The following is an 18,121-nucleotide window of genomic DNA, read 5'->3' on the forward strand; positions in this document are numbered from 1 at the left end:
TTTATTTGATAAATACTTCTGCAAGCAATGAAACTGATGTGTCTTGTGGCACGTACTGTTCTGTAGTGTGTAAGACATCATAGTTACTACTGCCATATTTGTAACAGATCAGATATGTCAGTAGACACTGAGATTAAACCTAGATTATAGCCTTGCTTTTGAATAAATTGAAACCCACAGCTAACACAAGAGCTGTGGTTGATACAGAAATCGCAAGCGTGCAGTGACAAATATTAAGAATCCACTGGAAAATAACTCTGATTTACCATCAGTTGATATTTAATTAAGTAATTGAATTTCTGGAAGAGTATTTAAGATTCAGAGAGATCTTACTGTTCTAAGAAAAAAAATATGACAAACCGTCTAAATAAATGGAGTCTGGTATTTTCCAGCCACTTGCCTGTCTTTCCTTTTCCTTTCTTTTCCCTTTTCTTTCTTTTTTTTTTTTCTTAATATGCAGATAGCATTGTTTTATTCCATTTCACAGAAAATACCTATTCTTAGAACAACTTCCAGCTGAATACTTACTAAGTGTAGGAAGCAATTATCCTGTATTTGAGGTGGAGCTGAAGAGAACAAAGACAAGACATTGTGGTGAAAAACAGGTGTCACAACCTGTGTACTGAAATCTGCTCTTCATATGCTTTCTTAGATGACTAAGGGAAAACAGAAATAGATAGTCTTCTGTTGGAGCTGCCTTTTAGGTCAAACTGCAGACCTGTGTTTCTAATACTGTCTTTTTTAGATTTCTAGTTTTTCTTTAGCATGAGTGAACTGGCTGTCAGCCAGACAGCTTTGGTTTCTCTTCATTCAGGAATTAACAATGGCTTCTTTCACAGATACAGGTATGAGATGATTGCATGGTTGCCTAGTGCAACAGGTTCCTAGGGGTAACAAAGCGAACATGCCCTTGCTTCTATGCCTTGTCTATGGCAGAATTAAAAGAAAAAAAGCTCCCATAGGGTGTGGGATAAGAGCTATGGAGTCATACCCTCACGCTTTCTGAGGCAGCCATCATCACCTCCATTCTCCCATCTCCTTGGCAGAAGTATGAGCAACAACCCTGGTTTATAAGCACTTTGTTTCTCAAACTGTTTATCTCAAGCTTCATATCCATGGCAAAAGTGGCCAGAGCACTGGATTTTGATTCTTTTGTTGGCAAGGTTGAATTTTGGTTTCACTGGTGAGCAGCCTTTAGCTAGTACTGACCAATCGGTGCTTTTTTATTTCATCTACCCAGATGATGTGTATTGTGTTCTTCATGCTAGTATCTAGTATTTTTAAATTTTGAAAAAAAAGCAAAATAACGATGTCAAGAGCTACATCTGACCTTTTGCATTTCTAAGTCGTGGTTTCTGTTATTCACTTGTGTAGAAGAAATAAAATATGCAAAGACCTAAATAGATTAAGAATTAAAACAATTAAAACAATGAGTTTTTTCCATCTATGGCTTCTCTTCTGAGTAGTTTACAATGAGCTCTTGTTTTCAATGAAATAATAGTCAGTAAAAGAAAAGAATAATAAAAATAAGGCAGAGAAAGCAGAATAATTTAGAGTGAGATACAATAACATTTATTTACTGTTTACAGCTTACCCGGTTCTAAGGTATGTTGATGTTTTCTGTGTAGAGTCTTCTGTGCCAGCCCAGCCCGAAATGGCCGTGTATGCTGCCTGTGTACCACTACACTTGTTTGAAGAGGATATTTTTTCGTTAGGGCAGATGGTAAGGTTCTGTGCTCTGAGAACAGGAAGGCATTACTTACTTTATTATCAGGGAGTTTCATTTGTAGCATCTATGTTGTAAAAAAAATAAAATAAAATTAGTGTCATGAAGCTGTCGCCAGGTAATAACAACCAGTTAAATTTATCTGTATTCTGAACATGCATTTTCTTGCCACAGCCTGCTCATTTTTTCAGTTTTTTCCACTTTCCTCTGGATCCCAGAAGCTGAAGTCTCCTAGGAGAGACTAGTTGTGGACTAGAAAATGCATCATGATGAGAGACTTCTAAATGGAAAGCCTAATTATTTTTAGGGCTACTTGAAAAACATGATTTTTTTTTTAAGACTACAGTTACTGACTTCTCCAATATACATTTTCTAATATGTTTTCTATAAGGAATAGCATGTTTACATCCTTATATATCATTGGTGTTGCAACTGGTGAAAGCAGCTGGAGAGAGTATAACATCATGCAGCTGGGAAAAAAAACAATGCTTAAATTTCCACTTAGTCACTCATGTTCTGCAGAAAGCTATTAGTAATCCAGAGCACGCTTTCTTGAGTTGGTTATTAATTAGATCAAATATTTTGTACATTTAAATCATATTTATCGTAATTAGAACATTAACATTTCAGCTGCCTTTTCAGGAAACTGTTAGGCTTCATAGAATAAAGAAATTTACACAAACGGTTTGCAGGTGTTATGCTTACTGCTCGTAATTCTTGCGTTTTCTTTTTAGATTTTCTTTAAATTGTGTTATGTATTTTAAGCTGTTTTGAAGACTAGCTTGTTCTCTGTGATTTTATTTTAATTAAGGTCTCAAACAATACAGTCTCTTTGCTAATAATAAGTCATCAAAAATCAAACAAAATGGTGACATAGGGATCTGTTGTTCCTGCCACTTAACATCTTGAGTCTCAAACTTGGCTTCAGTGTGTTAGGGTATAAAGATGACTGAAAAAGAGGCATGGCAGACCAAATAGGATGAGGCAGATGAATCTATATGTCTCAACCAGTATTTTAGTAAAAACTGCCAGAAGAACGGAAATTGTCAGAAATTAAACATAGAAGCGTAGTGGATTTCTTGTGGTTAAAATGGTTTAAAAAACACCATTCCTGTAATATATCTTTATACATTCAGAGGTCAAATGAGGCTGTTATATTGCTTGTGTACTTTACCATGTTTAATTTGATCCTCTCCTTTCATGTAACTCTTGACAACCACAGCTACATTCTTTGCAGAGTTTGTACATTTGACAGGGAGCAGGAGCAATCAAGAGACTTGCTGATGAGCATGTTAAAGCAATAAGTTATGGGTGGTTTATTTAGCAAATAAAAGGTGTATTTTTAAAATAAAAAGGACGTAGAAATCTTGTAACAGAACTTTCCATAGTGAAAAAATGTGAAATACTGGACCATTATTATTTTAATGGGAAGAGCACCACTCAATGTCCACATCTAAAATTGCTCTTAAGTCTGTTGCTAAGGGATTTGGTATGCAGGTCAGCTGCAGTGTCTTCAATGTGTTTTCTTAATTAGCCAGTTTAACTTTAATGATTTATTGGTTCAAAGTGATATTACATTATGGAGATCTCACAAGTTACCTAAAAGACCAGCTGCTTTAAGAATTGCTGCTTTTTAAATTCAGCATGAAGTAAGGACTTTTTTCCATGGAAAAAGTATTTTAAAATATGTTTATTTAAATCAAAATATTGTCACTGTTGGTTTCTTACATCTTCATTCTGCTTCACTTATATGTTCTCTGTAGCACCTAACCCAATATGGTTGTATAAATAAGTTGAAAAAAGTGACGAATCTATTATGAAAAGTAAAATATATGTAAATACTTCTAAGTACTCAATTATACTTATTCTGCTGAATATCAAATTCTAATTAGAATATTTCTGGATAGTCTTGTCAGGCGAACTATTTTTGTTTCATTCATTATCCAAGCAGTTAGATTGTGCATACTGTTCTTTGTCAGAGATGGGTGATTTGAAAGATCTGACCCTACTCAGATTGTCTTTCTATGTTTTGTAGGCTGATTCTTCAGAGAAGCTGAGGCAATATGGGCTTACCCACACATATAGCCATCCTGTCCTGATCACTAGAACTAGGTCCTGTCCTCTGACAGCACCGCCACAACCACCACCAGTTCCTCGTTGGAAACTTTTCCGTCAGAAAAAGGAAACTGTTGTGACATCTGAGCCCCAAGGTCTGTCTGCTTAAACCTCCAAAATAAATTTGTAATTACATTTTAATTATTATAAACATTTTCAAGACCAAACTTAGAACATTAGTTTAATTTCAATGGAACTTCCCTAGGGATTACTTTTTCTCTCTCTCAGCACCCCACCCCAATTTTGTATTACTTGCCCTTAGCTCTATTATTTCTTAAACGCTTTGGGAAGTGTCTTAATTTATCTCCAAAAATCAGTCTACTGGAGAAAATTAAGAGGGATTGTTATCAAAGCAATGCATCAGCTCTCTGATGTGAAGCCATGAAAGCTTCTGAACACCTTTTAAACATTTAAAGTATGTAACTAGTCCTGCTGCAACTCATAGTTTCAGAGGTAAACTTGTTCTAGGGTTTGTCTATACTGCATAATGGAGTTAAATGCATGATGTGAGATAGCTTGAATATGAAGGCATGCTAGCAAAACATACTGGGATAAGAAACAGAGGAAATAAGCAAAGGCAGAATATGCTGCCACAGTTGTTTTGAGCTAATTTGGAAAACCTTATGTGTAGGTTAAGCACACTTCTAATACCTTGCAGAATATGGATCAGAGTATTAAGGACTTCTTTTTCATGACCTAGTCACCCCTGTTTGTTATCTTCCTTTCAAGTGTATGCAATGATATTTGGAGAATTATTTAGGGGTGATGAATCACCTAGGAGAATTATTTGTCAAAATTATTCTATTAAATATTTCTTTATATATTTAACAAGCTGCTTTTTTCTAGAGCCTGTGGTAAAGAAGCCTGAAGAACATGTTGAGATTTCTAGACTATTTTTGAATTACAAATCTAATCTTACCACAATACCCACAGACATGTAAGTATTCAATGTAGTTTCAGCATTACCATTGTATTATTAGTCCATTTCACTGTGGAAGTGAGATGGCTTCTGTTTACTGGTGTCACAGGGAAAAACTGCTCAGTTCATGTAGTCTAAAGTACATCAGGATGAGAGTATTGATTTATTGATGTCACGTAATTAATTGGCAGTGAACTGTAAATCTAGGGTCAATATCAGCAGTACAACAGAAAAACCACTGTACTAGATGCTTAAAAAAGTTAACCAACACCTACAAAATTCTGAACACCTTTTAATAACTAATCGCAAGAATTTCTAATCACGCACACAGAGACGTACAGCTGCAATGATATGCACCCTCCTGGCACAGGGTACAAGCATGCCTTCTTTCAGGAGTGCAGATTCTTCTATGTGCACGCACCTCCTGTTGGAGATGCAAGTTGGGGTGCTCAAAGCTTTAAATGCTGCTCCATAAAATCTGCTAATCTCCATGCTGGTGAGAAGGGCCACCGGGAGGTGGACGTGCACACAGCTTAGGGGTGGGTTCCTACTTGTCACACCCTGTACAGCCAGTCCCCTCGGTAGATGCTTGCTTCTCAGGGCATCTGATGTTGAAGGACAGAGAGCTCTATCACGCAAAAACACTTGCAAGTTTTTCTACTCAGTGGGCCCTGAATTACAGAATATTCAGTAGGTCGCTTCCACCAGAAACAGAAATGTTCTATGAAGTCTTTCAAATTTTTCCTCAAACTACTGCTCTTTTTCAATTCCTGCACAGTAACAAGGAAGTCATTGACTGGCCAGTCAGTACTTTAATGGGCATTAACTATTTGGCATGTAACAATTAATGTTAATGTTTATGAATAAAACAGGCTGTTCTCTATCCATTATAGTTGTTACAAGAAGCCTGAGAGTGCAGGTGAAGTTCATGCTCAAAACACAACTTTGCATAAATGCCTTTTAAAGACTATTTGGAAGTCTTATAAACCCTTGAAAGCCAGGATCTTTATTCCTCCCTTAGAGAGGAAGTTTCAGAAATTGATGTATACATGACTTCTGGACAATATTCAGTATAATACTTGCTCACTGACAAGAAAGAAAGGCTTACCCTTAAGTGTATCAAGGCCTTGTTTGTTTTCCTATGACCCACTGCGTAACAAATTTCTGTCAGGCTTCTGCTTATGATGTAGACATTCAGTAGACAACTGCTAGAATCATTAATCTCTCATTGTGACTGAACTCCTGACAGAGGAAGTATTGAATGTATCATATACCGAATGAGCACCAAAATGTTTGTCATTTTGGAGGATGTTTCTGTTCCTCAGACTGAGTCCAACAATTTGTAAATTATTGGAGGCGTGTATATCTTTTAAAGGGTGTACACCTTTTGTTAAGTACATCTCTAAGTAAACTGAATAAATTACATACTTGGCAGCTTCTGAATTTTGACCATCCTGATTTGATGGGTTGATATTAAACTAGTTAGATATTTTTTTTATTTTTAAATAGCAGCATTTGTCCATGGAAGAAATGACCTTTGAATAGTCTGGGAATATCATTGTTTTGCTGATACAGTTGCATTTTATTGGTTTTAAATACATTAAATTACTTACTGTTTGTTTTGAAATAGCAGGAGTAGAAATCCATAAAAATGCTCTAGGCAATATCCATTAATAGGTTAGTAAAAGAATCAGAGAATAATAATTAAGATGTTACATTATTTGCATAACAATATATTTTATGTTGTTTTTTCATATGTAATGGGTTGTTTCATGGTCAACTGACCCATTTTGTCAAGAACAGTTTAATTAATGTGCCAAGTTTCCATGGCTATCAGCTAATTTAATGTCTTGTGATTTAATTAACAGGTAGTAACCAAAACTAAATTACAAGTATTAGCATTTCATTAAAGTAATATAGCTGCCCAAATAAGATAAGGGACTTAATATACAGTTGGGACTGAAACTATTTAATCTCTTACCTTTATTCTAATAAAATACGTTGAAACACTCAAAGGCAAGATAATTGTGACTATTACTGATAAAAATCTTGGTATTTCATTACCTCAATCCTTAAGAAGAGGGCTAGATAACACATGCTTACATTTTTCTGTTGTTTATTGCTGCAGTAGCACAATTATGTTTATGCATGTCTAACTGGCACGTGTGTAACATTGTTTTGATCTTCTCCTAGTTCACTTAACAAGCAGTTACTGATATTTCCATCAGTTTGTACTTCTGCCTCCCCTGAAGTCAGCAACGGAGCTTTCTTTTACTACAGCCAGAACAGGCCTTCCACAGGTTTCCTTGGTTATTGTGTGTGTTAGCTTAATGGTAGCTATGGAGACCTGTTTTGAGGGAAAAGAAAAACCTATTCTGACACACAACTTTTTTTCTCTACCTCCATTTAAGTAGTGCACATTATAATTCCTTTTTTTTGTTTCTGGGGGCCATATAAATTTATTCACTTCTGGTGTTGTCATCCGGTTTTCCTCAGCTGACAGGTTTTCATTTTTTGAGAATCAGTTGGAGGCAACATTTCAAGTCTTTTGAGCATAGGTATGTGTAGAGCCAAGTAATGATAAGGAATATATGCATATATAGATTTTCTGCTGTCCTATTAATCTGTCAAAATAAAGGAGATGCAAATTATTTTGACAAAATTCTGTTAAGAATAATAGTTATGAAGACTGTCATTTGAAAGTAAATGTATGGATTAAAGTGTTTGATTTTTCTTCTATTATTTAGCCGCTTTCCACAGTCTACCATCAAAAAAGGATTTCATTCTGTATCCTGTCTCCCTCCTGTTACTGAAAGAGATGAAAATGTAAATGACAGTAATGTGGATATGAATCAAAGTGGGAGACACTCAAATGCAGAAGACTATTTTCAGGTAATAATTTTCCTAATTATTTTTAACTTGACCTATTTTTATATTCCAAAGAACAGTGAAAGGCAAAATAGAAAATACTTAAAAACTTGTGTTTAAGTATTAAAGACTTTTCAGTAAGCTTTTTTTCCCCCTGCTATATAAGTAAATTCCTTACCCTTTCCACTTCATAGTTGCATTGATGTGTACTGGGTGGGAAATCTTTCCTAATACTTTTTGGTTTAACCTAATTTTTTTATGAATTATACCTCACATTCTAAATGTCCTATTGCTAACGCTATGAAGTATTTTGGCTTTGCTCTTTAAAATCAGTTTGATGGGAGAATCTTAAGAAGATAGTCAGGTGTTGTTATAAATAAACGTTACCTCATGGATTATTGTTATTCGGCTACAGTGAAGGGTGTACCAAGGCACGTGACTATTTGAAAAATGTAAACTTCATAAACACATGCCTTAAAAAGGCATCCTTATTTGGTTCTTAATTGAAAGACTTCAGGCTAGATCTAGAAAAAGAGTTAAGGCTTCAAAGATTAGTTTGCCTGCTCTTAAATTTCACTTTACCTTGTAAGGGATTCCTCAGCTGTGAATTAGACCCTCTGGCTTTCTGAGCGATATCATGAGAGCGACGTTCCTCCCGACAGGTTCACTAGATGCAGCACACTGACCACAGATTGCCCAAGCCACCTAAGGAAATGCTAGTTACTAAGTAGTAGTCTCCACTGTAATTCTCCAAGACAGATAAGAGGAATCTTACCCAAGTTCAGTAAAACATTACTAGGATGCCTTTGGGCAGTTCTAACTACTGTGAGGTGGTTTGGGTTTTTTTCCTTTGTTACTGTCCTTGTTTTTAAATTGGTATGTGCATGTGCTACCTAAGTCTGCTTTTAGATAAACCTTTAACAAAATGCTCCTTCTAATATTTAAATCTTATATGTTGAACAGAGAAAAATGTGTACTTCTAAAGAGTTTCTGGACAGTACACTATTTCATGCAAAATATTTTGTATAGAGAAATAATTTATAAAATAGAGAAACAGGGACATAAATATTGAAACAAATAGAGCTCCAGTGAGTTGACTTTATTTGCTCAATACCTACAAATGAACTCAACGTGGCAGCACCAGTATCTCTTCAATTTCATTCGTATTGCAGCTAACACTGCTCATAAGAACATTTGGTAGCATTTCTGGTTTTGACTTTAAAAAAATTGAGGGGGAAAAGCAGTCTACCCAACATACAAATGCATTTAATTAAGTTCTAATCAAAATCTGTGTTCAAATCAATAAACCAATTATATTTTGGGGAAGATGTAATTTTAGCTTGTAAATGTTTAGTACAGTTCTCCCTGCTACATTTATTTTCTATCCCAAGCAAAGAGCGATTACTTTTTCCTTATCTGTTACATTTAGTATGATTACAGTACAGAAAATAATTTAAAAGAACCTATAAAATGTATTCATCCATAGTGCCGCATAAAGGAAAAAAGCAAGAAAATCCTTATCTGCACAATCCTGTAGTAAAGATGACCTAATAATTTTAAAGTTTCTACTGTCCTTTTCTGGGCAAACAGATAAATCTACTTGGGGATAACATTTGTGGTATTTGGTTGATCTATAGTGACTTCCTGTAGGGCTGCAAGATGTGTTTGAAGATCAAAGACATACTGTTAAGGATAGTATATAATAAGGTATCTTCATGAACAAAGAAAAGAGAATTTAGTTTGGTAGATTTTGAAGTAAAAGGGAAATAATTTTCTATGTAATTTTTGGAGTGGATATTTATAGGTTCCTCTTCAGAGATGCTCTCATATCATTTTTGTATTTCAGATGCGAAACTCAGTTGTTTTAAACTGTTCTGTATCTATTGTGTATATAGAAAATATGCATGTGTGAATATAGTTATTGTGTATTTATGATTTAAAAATAAGGCAATTCTGTAGTGAAGCAGAATTCTTTGCAATAGAAAATATATGTAGCTATTTTGTATTTTGCATACATTTTTAAACAATAGTTTAATTAGTACTTCATTAATATTTCACCTTTTAAAGTCATTTTAATAATTGCAGCTTATGAAAATCATTACAAAAGAGCTGTAAGTAGCATCTTTAAAATATATAATACTTATTGGTTGTATGACTTCAGTCTCTCTAGCTGTACAGATATAGATTTAGTTATTTACAAACTATAGACATTTATGTGCTGTAAGCATAAAAGTAGTTTGGAACATCACTTTGATTTTCTTCCCTAGTCCAAAAGTGTAAAAACCACGTGAATATGGAAAGCTGGTTTGTTGCAGTAGGACACGTGGTCATGGAGAGGCAAGGGCAAGTAAGAAAATATACAAGACAGACATTGATAAAACTGGAATGGTTGGAAGAAGATATGTATGTGTCTTAGTCTGAGGGTGATCTGATTCAGCTGTGAAATGTAAGAAGCCATGAGCAGCTGACTGACTTATACTTGAACTTTACTTTTGCCTCAATTTAAAACTCAGCTGAAAATGCTATAGTTATTAATAGCTGCAGTATGTAACTAGGACTGCATTTCTGTGTGTTGTAAAAGAAAATAATGTTTCTAACTTGCAGATCTATCTTAGTTTCACATATTACATCAACAAAATTACATAGATACCTCTGGGAGATTCATTATGGCGGAGCTTTCTTTCCATAGGTTTAAAACTTGAAATAACAATATACATTCATACTTTTTTTAAAAAATTGATTAACGATTTAAAAAGCAAACACTGAAAGAGAAACTTTGGTCAACTCACTAGATTACTGGTAATTTGTAGAATTTTGTGTTGTATCCTGAGTGTGAATAACTTTGGCTCCATTTTAAACTGTGCAGTTGCTATTCGGGAGACCTCTGCTTTGAAAACTTTGATATAGATTTGGTAGATCTTTGGGATGCAGCAGTTTTATGCTTTGAGCTGACTGAAATTCAGTCAGTTGCTATGCCAGACACTCAGCAAGTTAAAATTGGCATATTTCAATTCACTGCAATGTAAACTGTATGAAGTTACATCACTGAATATCTGCTTCTCTGTTCCTAAGGTCTGTTGTCACAGAAACAGAGACCAGTGATAAATGAAAGATAAAATTTTAGGAGCCAGATATACCTTCTTTGAAGAATATCAAGTTGAAAGACATGGCATTATCCCTCGTCTTCCCAAAGAACAAAAAAATGCTTTATTATTGATTTTTTCAAACTTTTTTTGCCTTGAATTTCCCATCCCCTCTGATTTTACAGTTCTGAAAGCTTTGTGGATTTGCATTAGGAAAAAAAATCTTTAAAAATATCTATTTTTGGTAGTTAAATTGACCTTGAATCACACTATTATTAAGGAAATAAATGTTGTGAATTTTTTTAAAACCTCCATAAAATAGGGCCCAGTTCTTTAATGAAAAGGCTTGCTTTTATTTTTCTTCAATAGGAAGGTAAGTAAATTATACATGTAAGATGCGCTGAAACGCATGTGAAAGTAGGATTTTGGCTTTTTCCAGTTGGTTGGAAAAAATTATAATTATTTGTGGAAGAATAGCTTCCTGAAATAGAAAGATTTTAGAATTTGATTTTTTTTCTTTAATTTTTGTTCCTTATCCATTTTTGTGGTCAGGAAAAAAGTGAAAGTGTCGTCATATGTAAATTGCACGGTGTCTTACAGTTTTCTGGAACAGTAATTTTGGCAAACTCACTTGAGAAAAAGATGATCCTGGAATAGTATTTCCTTGTAGCTCTGCCATTAAAAAGCCTACTGGAATACCCTTCCATAATTGTGATGAATTCTTTAACACAAGTTATCTCTAATTCCATTGAGAAGAAAGCTGTTTGCATTCTGTTTGAGGAAATGTTGACTCAGTAACAAAGCAAGAAAAATCTAAGCCAAGTATGTTTACCCTCAGAATTTGCAGCGGCTACTAGGGATTTTAATAGACTGACCTGATTGCTATATTCAGAAATCTTAAGCAGAACACTCCAATCTTCCTTTTTGGCTTCTTCAGCGCCAAGCTCCCTGGCAATGCTATTCTCTAGAGCAGAAGGGTTAAAATTGCCACTCTCTCCCACTGATATAAACACAATACACTTGCTTTTCAATGTTTGTGTTTACCTAGTTTTTCTTACTTCAGTGCCATCCTTTTATATATGCAAGCTCAGTCTTGCCTTCTGCTTTACAACTGTTCCCTGTCTATTTAGTTTACATGCTGTGTTGTGTGCTTTTCTCATGTTCCTTATAAACATTCAGGACTTGTATCATAACAAGTCCTTTTTTTTCCTCATTCTAATCCTTCAGAGGCTGTATTTCATAAGCCCAGTGAATTGGTATTGAGTCAACAGGAGGGCTATGTAGAAAATGAAAAATTCAATTTTCTTCGCAGATTTTATAGTTTTGAAAATTGCTTCGGTCTGCACAAAATTAAATGTCCAAAATACATAAAACCTGTGCAAAATCCTGTTTATTTTTTCAGGAAAAAAGTATACATGAGATGAGGTACATGAATTAGAAGAGGGACACAAATTCAGACACTTGTGGTATAGAGAATCTTTCCGATGCACCCACAAGTATCTGCTTGCTTATACAGATGGGACAGCTCCCAACATTAGAGACTGAATAAAAGAGAAGCTGAGTTGGTAATCCAATGTTTTTAAGCCATTCCTAAACCTCGGTCTGTGCACAACTTTGCAGCTGTTCTTTTGTACCAGTGCCTTTTTTCAGAAGGCACCTCTCTTACTTTTGCTCACATCACAGCTAAAAGAAGAACTGGTATTCCATGTAGTGAAAACACTGCCTCAGGAATAGGCAAAAAACATTGTGTCCAAGTGACTGTAGATGCAAAACTCTTTGATGATACGACTCTCAGGTCAACATGAAGCCTAGAAATGTAATACAGGGTTCAATCTTAAGAAGTATTTTGGTCATCTTTGTCATTTTGGAGGTAGATTCAAAATGGATTTTTTTAATCTTAACAGTGGTGTATTTGAAGCTTTATTCCTTTACCTGCCATTATATCCATATACATGTATATCTATTTGGAAGAAGACTGGTGTTTTTTATTAAATAACTGGTGTGAAAAGATTTGCCATGCATCATTTCTACAATAGAAAAGGATACTGGGCTTATAAAAGTATCAGATTTTTAAAACATTATTTGGTGGATTTGAATAAAATAATGACGTAACTAATGTTAGGAGGCTGAAAAATGAGCAAATCCTCAAAAGTAGCAAGATAGCTATACATTTATGAATTACCATTATTTTTACAATTATGTGTTAATGATTTTAAAGCATAATAGATGATATATTAGATTTTTAAGTTTACCAGCAAATTTTCCTCACATGTTGCATTCAGATTTCCCATTAATTGCAGGAAGAACATTGAGTAACTAAATTCTCTCGAGTCTGTGTGCATCCTTTCATGCTTCACAGCTGGATACTATTTATTTACTTATTTATTTATCCATCCACTACTGTGGCAGCAGACCTGACCTTTCAGACAACATGTGTTCATTAAGGTGTTAATGAACTTTAGTTTCTTTTTCTGTGCCAATGTCTGTTGCTGTAGCTGAGACAATAGCATAACAGAATGAAAACTTCCTTGACATTCCCAGTTGTCCCAGAATCAGTGAGGTTTAGGTAGACAGATACATCCCTTACCATTAGAGAAGCAGACAGCTTTTGATTAGGTTATGTTTGTGTTCCAAAAACTGAGTAAATCAGCCTACAGGAGTCTCTACACACATCTCAGACTGGCTGAAGTAACATCACTAAGCATCCCAATTTTCAGGGAATGTTGTTCTTTACTGAAAATTCTGTTGAAGCAGTTTTGGAGGGTTTTCTGTATCCTTCCAGGCCTTCCTGCTGCCAGCTGTTAATACCAACAAAGTAGCCCTATAGTAAGCTGCCCCATGTCCATACTAGAAGCATGGATCGTGTGTACTGTTCATGAACAGTAAATCTGGCAGAAAGTGCTAGACTCATGGTACAAATGTTACCATCTCCAAGGCTTGGACAGTCGATCTGATACTTTTTATGCTTTGGACATGCCTAGGATTTCTGAGAAGAAACTCGAGAAATTGTACAGTTGAGATGTGCCTGTTTGGTGAATCCTGTGACTCCTACAGGAAATTTGGCAATATTTGAATCTTGCAGGTTGTAGACTCCTATGAAGAAATATGACCACTGTATGCATGTGTTCTTCTGAAGTTGATTTAAAGGGGAGAGCTGTTTCAGACCCAAATGTTGAGGCATGACTGTCAATGTCATGTGACAAGTGCTGACAGCTTCCTTTAGTTTTGCACAGTTGTATGTACTGAAGTCTGGAACCAGGTGCTGAAGTACATGGTCAATCAAAAAATTCTGTTTTGTCCTTTTCAGCTCATTTGCTCTAGAAAAGCAAGAAATCAATCCAAAAAGGGACCTGTAAGATTTAATATATTTCAACTACCAATTTGTTCAGCCACCTGTTAACAATTTCAACAATGTCTGTTTTTCTCTTAATTGCTGTTTATATTAGATCTGTCCCCAGCTTTGACTCATGAATATTTTTTAAAAAAACCCACAATGAACTTGGAATAAAATTTAGGGTTTGCGCTGTGCAGAAATGGGCTTTCAAATTTTCTCAAACAATACTGAGTTAATTTATAATTATTAAACTATTTGGTACTTTGTATTTTGGGACAGAGACTTAAATCTGTAGTTTATTCTCTCAACTCTTGTGTTTAGTTAGTTCAGAGATAAAATACCTAATATTTTGATAGAGATGAGATTCCTGAGTCTATTCTGGGCCTGTGAATGTGCTGTAAAATATTGCAGAAAGATTTTTACTGCAACCAGGAATTAAAGTAGAACACTATAAGGCTTTAAAGGAAGCATTCGCAGGTCCCTTCATATTGTGTATGCAACATAGTCTGTAATAGGAAGTTTGAGGCACAACCTGGATTTACAGAACAATGACTTTGTGCAAGCTTTAGGTACTGTTCTGACCTACCATCCAGTCTAACTTACTCAGACTCAAAATGATATCTGTCTGCCCCTGAAAAAAATGTTTCTAGATTGTGCTGAGAAAGCATAACTGCAGCTTCAAGTCATTATAGCTGCCACAACTCCTCTTTGAAATGCAGAACAGAGAATCACTGTGTCCCCAGATGCTGGCCAGCTCAATGCTATCTGTTTCAGCATTAGTGCCTTTGACACATGTAAAGGTGGGTATACGTGAGGACTTCGGGGGGAAGTGTGACAAAACTTGTTAAAGGGAGACCTGGTGTGAAAAGAAGCTTGAAAATATGTTTTCAATAGTCTTTTTATGTTCTAGTATTTGTCCTTGCAAAGGCAAAGCTAGTCCGGTTAACCCATTAATAATACTACATTCAAACAGGAAATAAGCTGGAAACTGTGGAATCTTTCTTGGGCTTTCCCTCCTTAAAGGAAAAAAAAAAAGTGCAAGTGGGTCTTGTGCAGAGTATGTCATATTGCAGGTAACAGGGCAGTCAGACAGAAGGATGACTAGGCGTGCATTTTTACCAGTATCAAAGATTTTAATCTGTCAGTGAAAAGGATGCTGTCTTTTCAAAGTGAATGAGTGGACTTTCAGAAGGGCTGGCTAACTTAATTTCAACCTTAAATGTAAGTGGATATTGCATTCGTATTAGTTCAGCAGCTCTATCTTGGAAATGGGATTGACGAGGATAAAGTTGTTTGCCAAAAACATTAAAAAAGAGCAGGCTACTTTGTATTTATGCAGCTGATAGAAAACAAAAGATGCTGTAGCAATCAGGCATGCTGTTGCCAGTGTCAGTTGTGTATGCTTCCACAGCTTGTTGGAAAAGGACATACACTTTCCAAGAATGGAAACTTAGAATAGAAAAGAACAGAAATGGTTCTGGAATAGGACTAATTAGTTCTTAGAATAGAACTTGTTTTCTTTTCAAAGAACAGTAATATCAAAGAACGTTTTTTTTTTTTTACTAGCAGAGGACTAGGCATATGGAATAGCTTTTATCATAGACTCCAGATCACATGTACTTCTCTAGAAAAACATTAGCCTGCCTATTGGTGATGTATATGTAGGTATTATGGTGAATTTTATTTTTTCTTTTTTTTTCTTTTCAAAAAATATATACTACAATGATAACTTACTAGATTGTTTCTCCATATCGGGAAGGTCTGCCCCCAAACAAAGTATTTTCTTTAACAAAATAATGCAAGATTATAATAACGTTGACGGGGTTTTGTTGTTTTTTTTATCATATAGGAGACCACCCTCTTTTGGCAGCAAAACGCACAGAGACTCAGTAAAGGTAAGTGTGTTTGAAGTTTATGTTCAGGCTTCTGCCATTCCCATATTGTTTGGCCTCAATGTTAATCCTCATGTACAGATATCAACACTCTTATTTATGGATGTTGGTTTAATGGGAAAAGATTTTGAAGAACTGGTAATACCATATGTAATTACATAGAGTAGAATCTTCAGATTGCTATTTACAAATGCCTAATTTACAAGAATATTTTGAAAATATAATGCTTTTCCTAAGTTATTCACCAGTAAAATACACTGGATGTTGTACAGAGAGCTCTTTTTCTAATCACTATGAATTACACTTTTTTTTTCCTCCCTGAAGTAAAAGGCAAGAAAAAAGGACAGCTTTCATTTCAATAAATGTTGATTTTTTTTTATCTGTTCAAGATTAGTATTGGAAGAGTATTCAAACTGAGTCATTTTTTCAAAATGTGTACTACTTTAAGTGAATGTGTTGAGAGTTTGGTCAGGAGAAGTTACTGAGCCAGTTTTAAAAAAGACATGAACAGATTTGCTTGGCGAACAATGAACCTCTCCTAAAACTGGCTGCGAGGAAACACCTTTCCTTTTACCTTAGTTCTGAAAGTGAATTTTGGAGCAGAATAAAGTGTGAAACGTGAATAGGATTCGTACTTTATTTACACCATGATTCATACATGTGACACATCTTGGGTTTGATTTTCAACCCTTCAGTCCACGTAGAAGCCTGTGCAATGCACCTGTGCTTTTTAAGCATTTCTGAAGATTGATTCTCATGGTGGGGAAAGGCATAAGAGTACCATTTTAAAAAACATTTTTATTTTTTTCTCTGTAAAATATCTATGATCCCCTCTTGCAATAATTGAGAAATACAATACATATCTTCTCAGTTAAAGCATGTGCACAACTCCCTGACTTCTACTTAAACTAATGTCTAATTAAACCCAGTAATTTTACACACAAAGTTTAGATATTTTCACAGTTCATAACACTATTTTCATTCTGGAAAAATGTGCACCCTATCAACCATCTCTAGTAACCCTAGTAAATAGGGTAATAAGAGATAAGTTTATAAAGGGAGGGTACACGACCCAACCAAAAACCTGAGTCGTACTAGAATTATAATGAAGAGTGAGAATACATTTATGATTTTAAAATCTCTTGAAGCAAATGAAGATCATACTTCTCCAAAACCTATACTAAGAAATAGTTTTTAAACAATTTTGGTAAAATTTGTTCAGTACAAGCAAAAGATGTAATTTTGAGGTTATGCTTTTAAGAACTGATACTGATTTAAAGTACTTTAGTGCTTGAATATCTTTTCTTATTAATTTTTAGTAATATCATCCTAGTAAAAAAAGAACCTAACCAAAAGAATCTCACTTTATCAAAATGCTACAAGTTAAAGAGCTGGAAATATATAATTCAGTTATTCTCTCACCTCTCAATGCCAAAACCTAACAGAGATATAATACTTTGCAGCAGACTACTCTTTAAGCCTGCCATGAATGTGTTGGGAACTTGGAGTATTTTTGTAGCTGTCACTATTAATTGTTTCTGAAGCTAGCATATCTCAATAGCCAGATTGCCATCTTTTCTGCTTACTCAAAAGTAAGCTCAAGAAATGCCCATTGAAGAAAGGCTTCCATGGTACAACCAAGGAAAAGGACAAAGTGGGTATTTCCATCCTCTGGCCCATAGTACTAATAATTCACATAACTACTGTAACAAAATCATTTGTACTCAAGTTCTCTTCACAATCTCCAGGCCATCTCAACCATATGTTGTCATTTCGCTATGCAAAATCCATTTATTCCAAATTTACATAGCAAGTGTTAACAGTCATTAGAGGATTTGAAGACTTTTCTTTAAATAACACAAATCCTTTTAATGTCTTAATTATGAAATAAACCCATCTTCAAAAAATCCTTTTTAAAAGAAAAAAAAAATTGGGAGAGGAAGCTGGCGATACATCTCGGTTTAATGCTTTGCATTGTGCCATGCGCTGTAGATTATGAGGTTTACTTTGTATTACTGTTATTTCAAAACGATTTGTTACAACTCTTTTAACTCCACAAAATGTGAGTGTGAATCATGAACCAAAACTGAGAGAAATAGAGAAATCTTTTAAAAAATCTTTTATTTATGAGAATGAGGGTTTTAATATACTTTTTAACATAGCTAAAATTGCCCAAATTTTGTA

General features: G+C 34.8%; 1 protein-coding gene across 1 annotated transcript in view; it reads left to right on the forward strand.

The window, feature by feature from the left end:
- ADGB (androglobin) overlaps positions 1 to 18,121 on the forward strand; it is a 112,693-nt gene that overhangs the window by 33,408 nt on the left and 61,164 nt on the right. Inside the window, exons 9-13 of the mRNA XM_080388226.1 lie at positions 1,629 to 1,723; positions 3,762 to 3,936; positions 4,688 to 4,778; positions 7,508 to 7,652; positions 15,895 to 15,940. Of these exons, the coding sequence (XP_080244352.1) occupies positions 1,629 to 1,723; positions 3,762 to 3,936; positions 4,688 to 4,778; positions 7,508 to 7,652; positions 15,895 to 15,940 (552 nt within the window). The remainder of the gene's footprint in view (positions 1 to 1,628; positions 1,724 to 3,761; positions 3,937 to 4,687; positions 4,779 to 7,507; positions 7,653 to 15,894; positions 15,941 to 18,121) is intronic.

The sequence above is a fragment of the Falco punctatus genome (genome assembly GCF_963210335.1).
Source record: "Falco punctatus genome assembly, chromosome: 5".
Taxonomy (NCBI): domain Eukaryota; kingdom Metazoa; phylum Chordata; class Aves; order Falconiformes; family Falconidae; genus Falco; species Falco punctatus.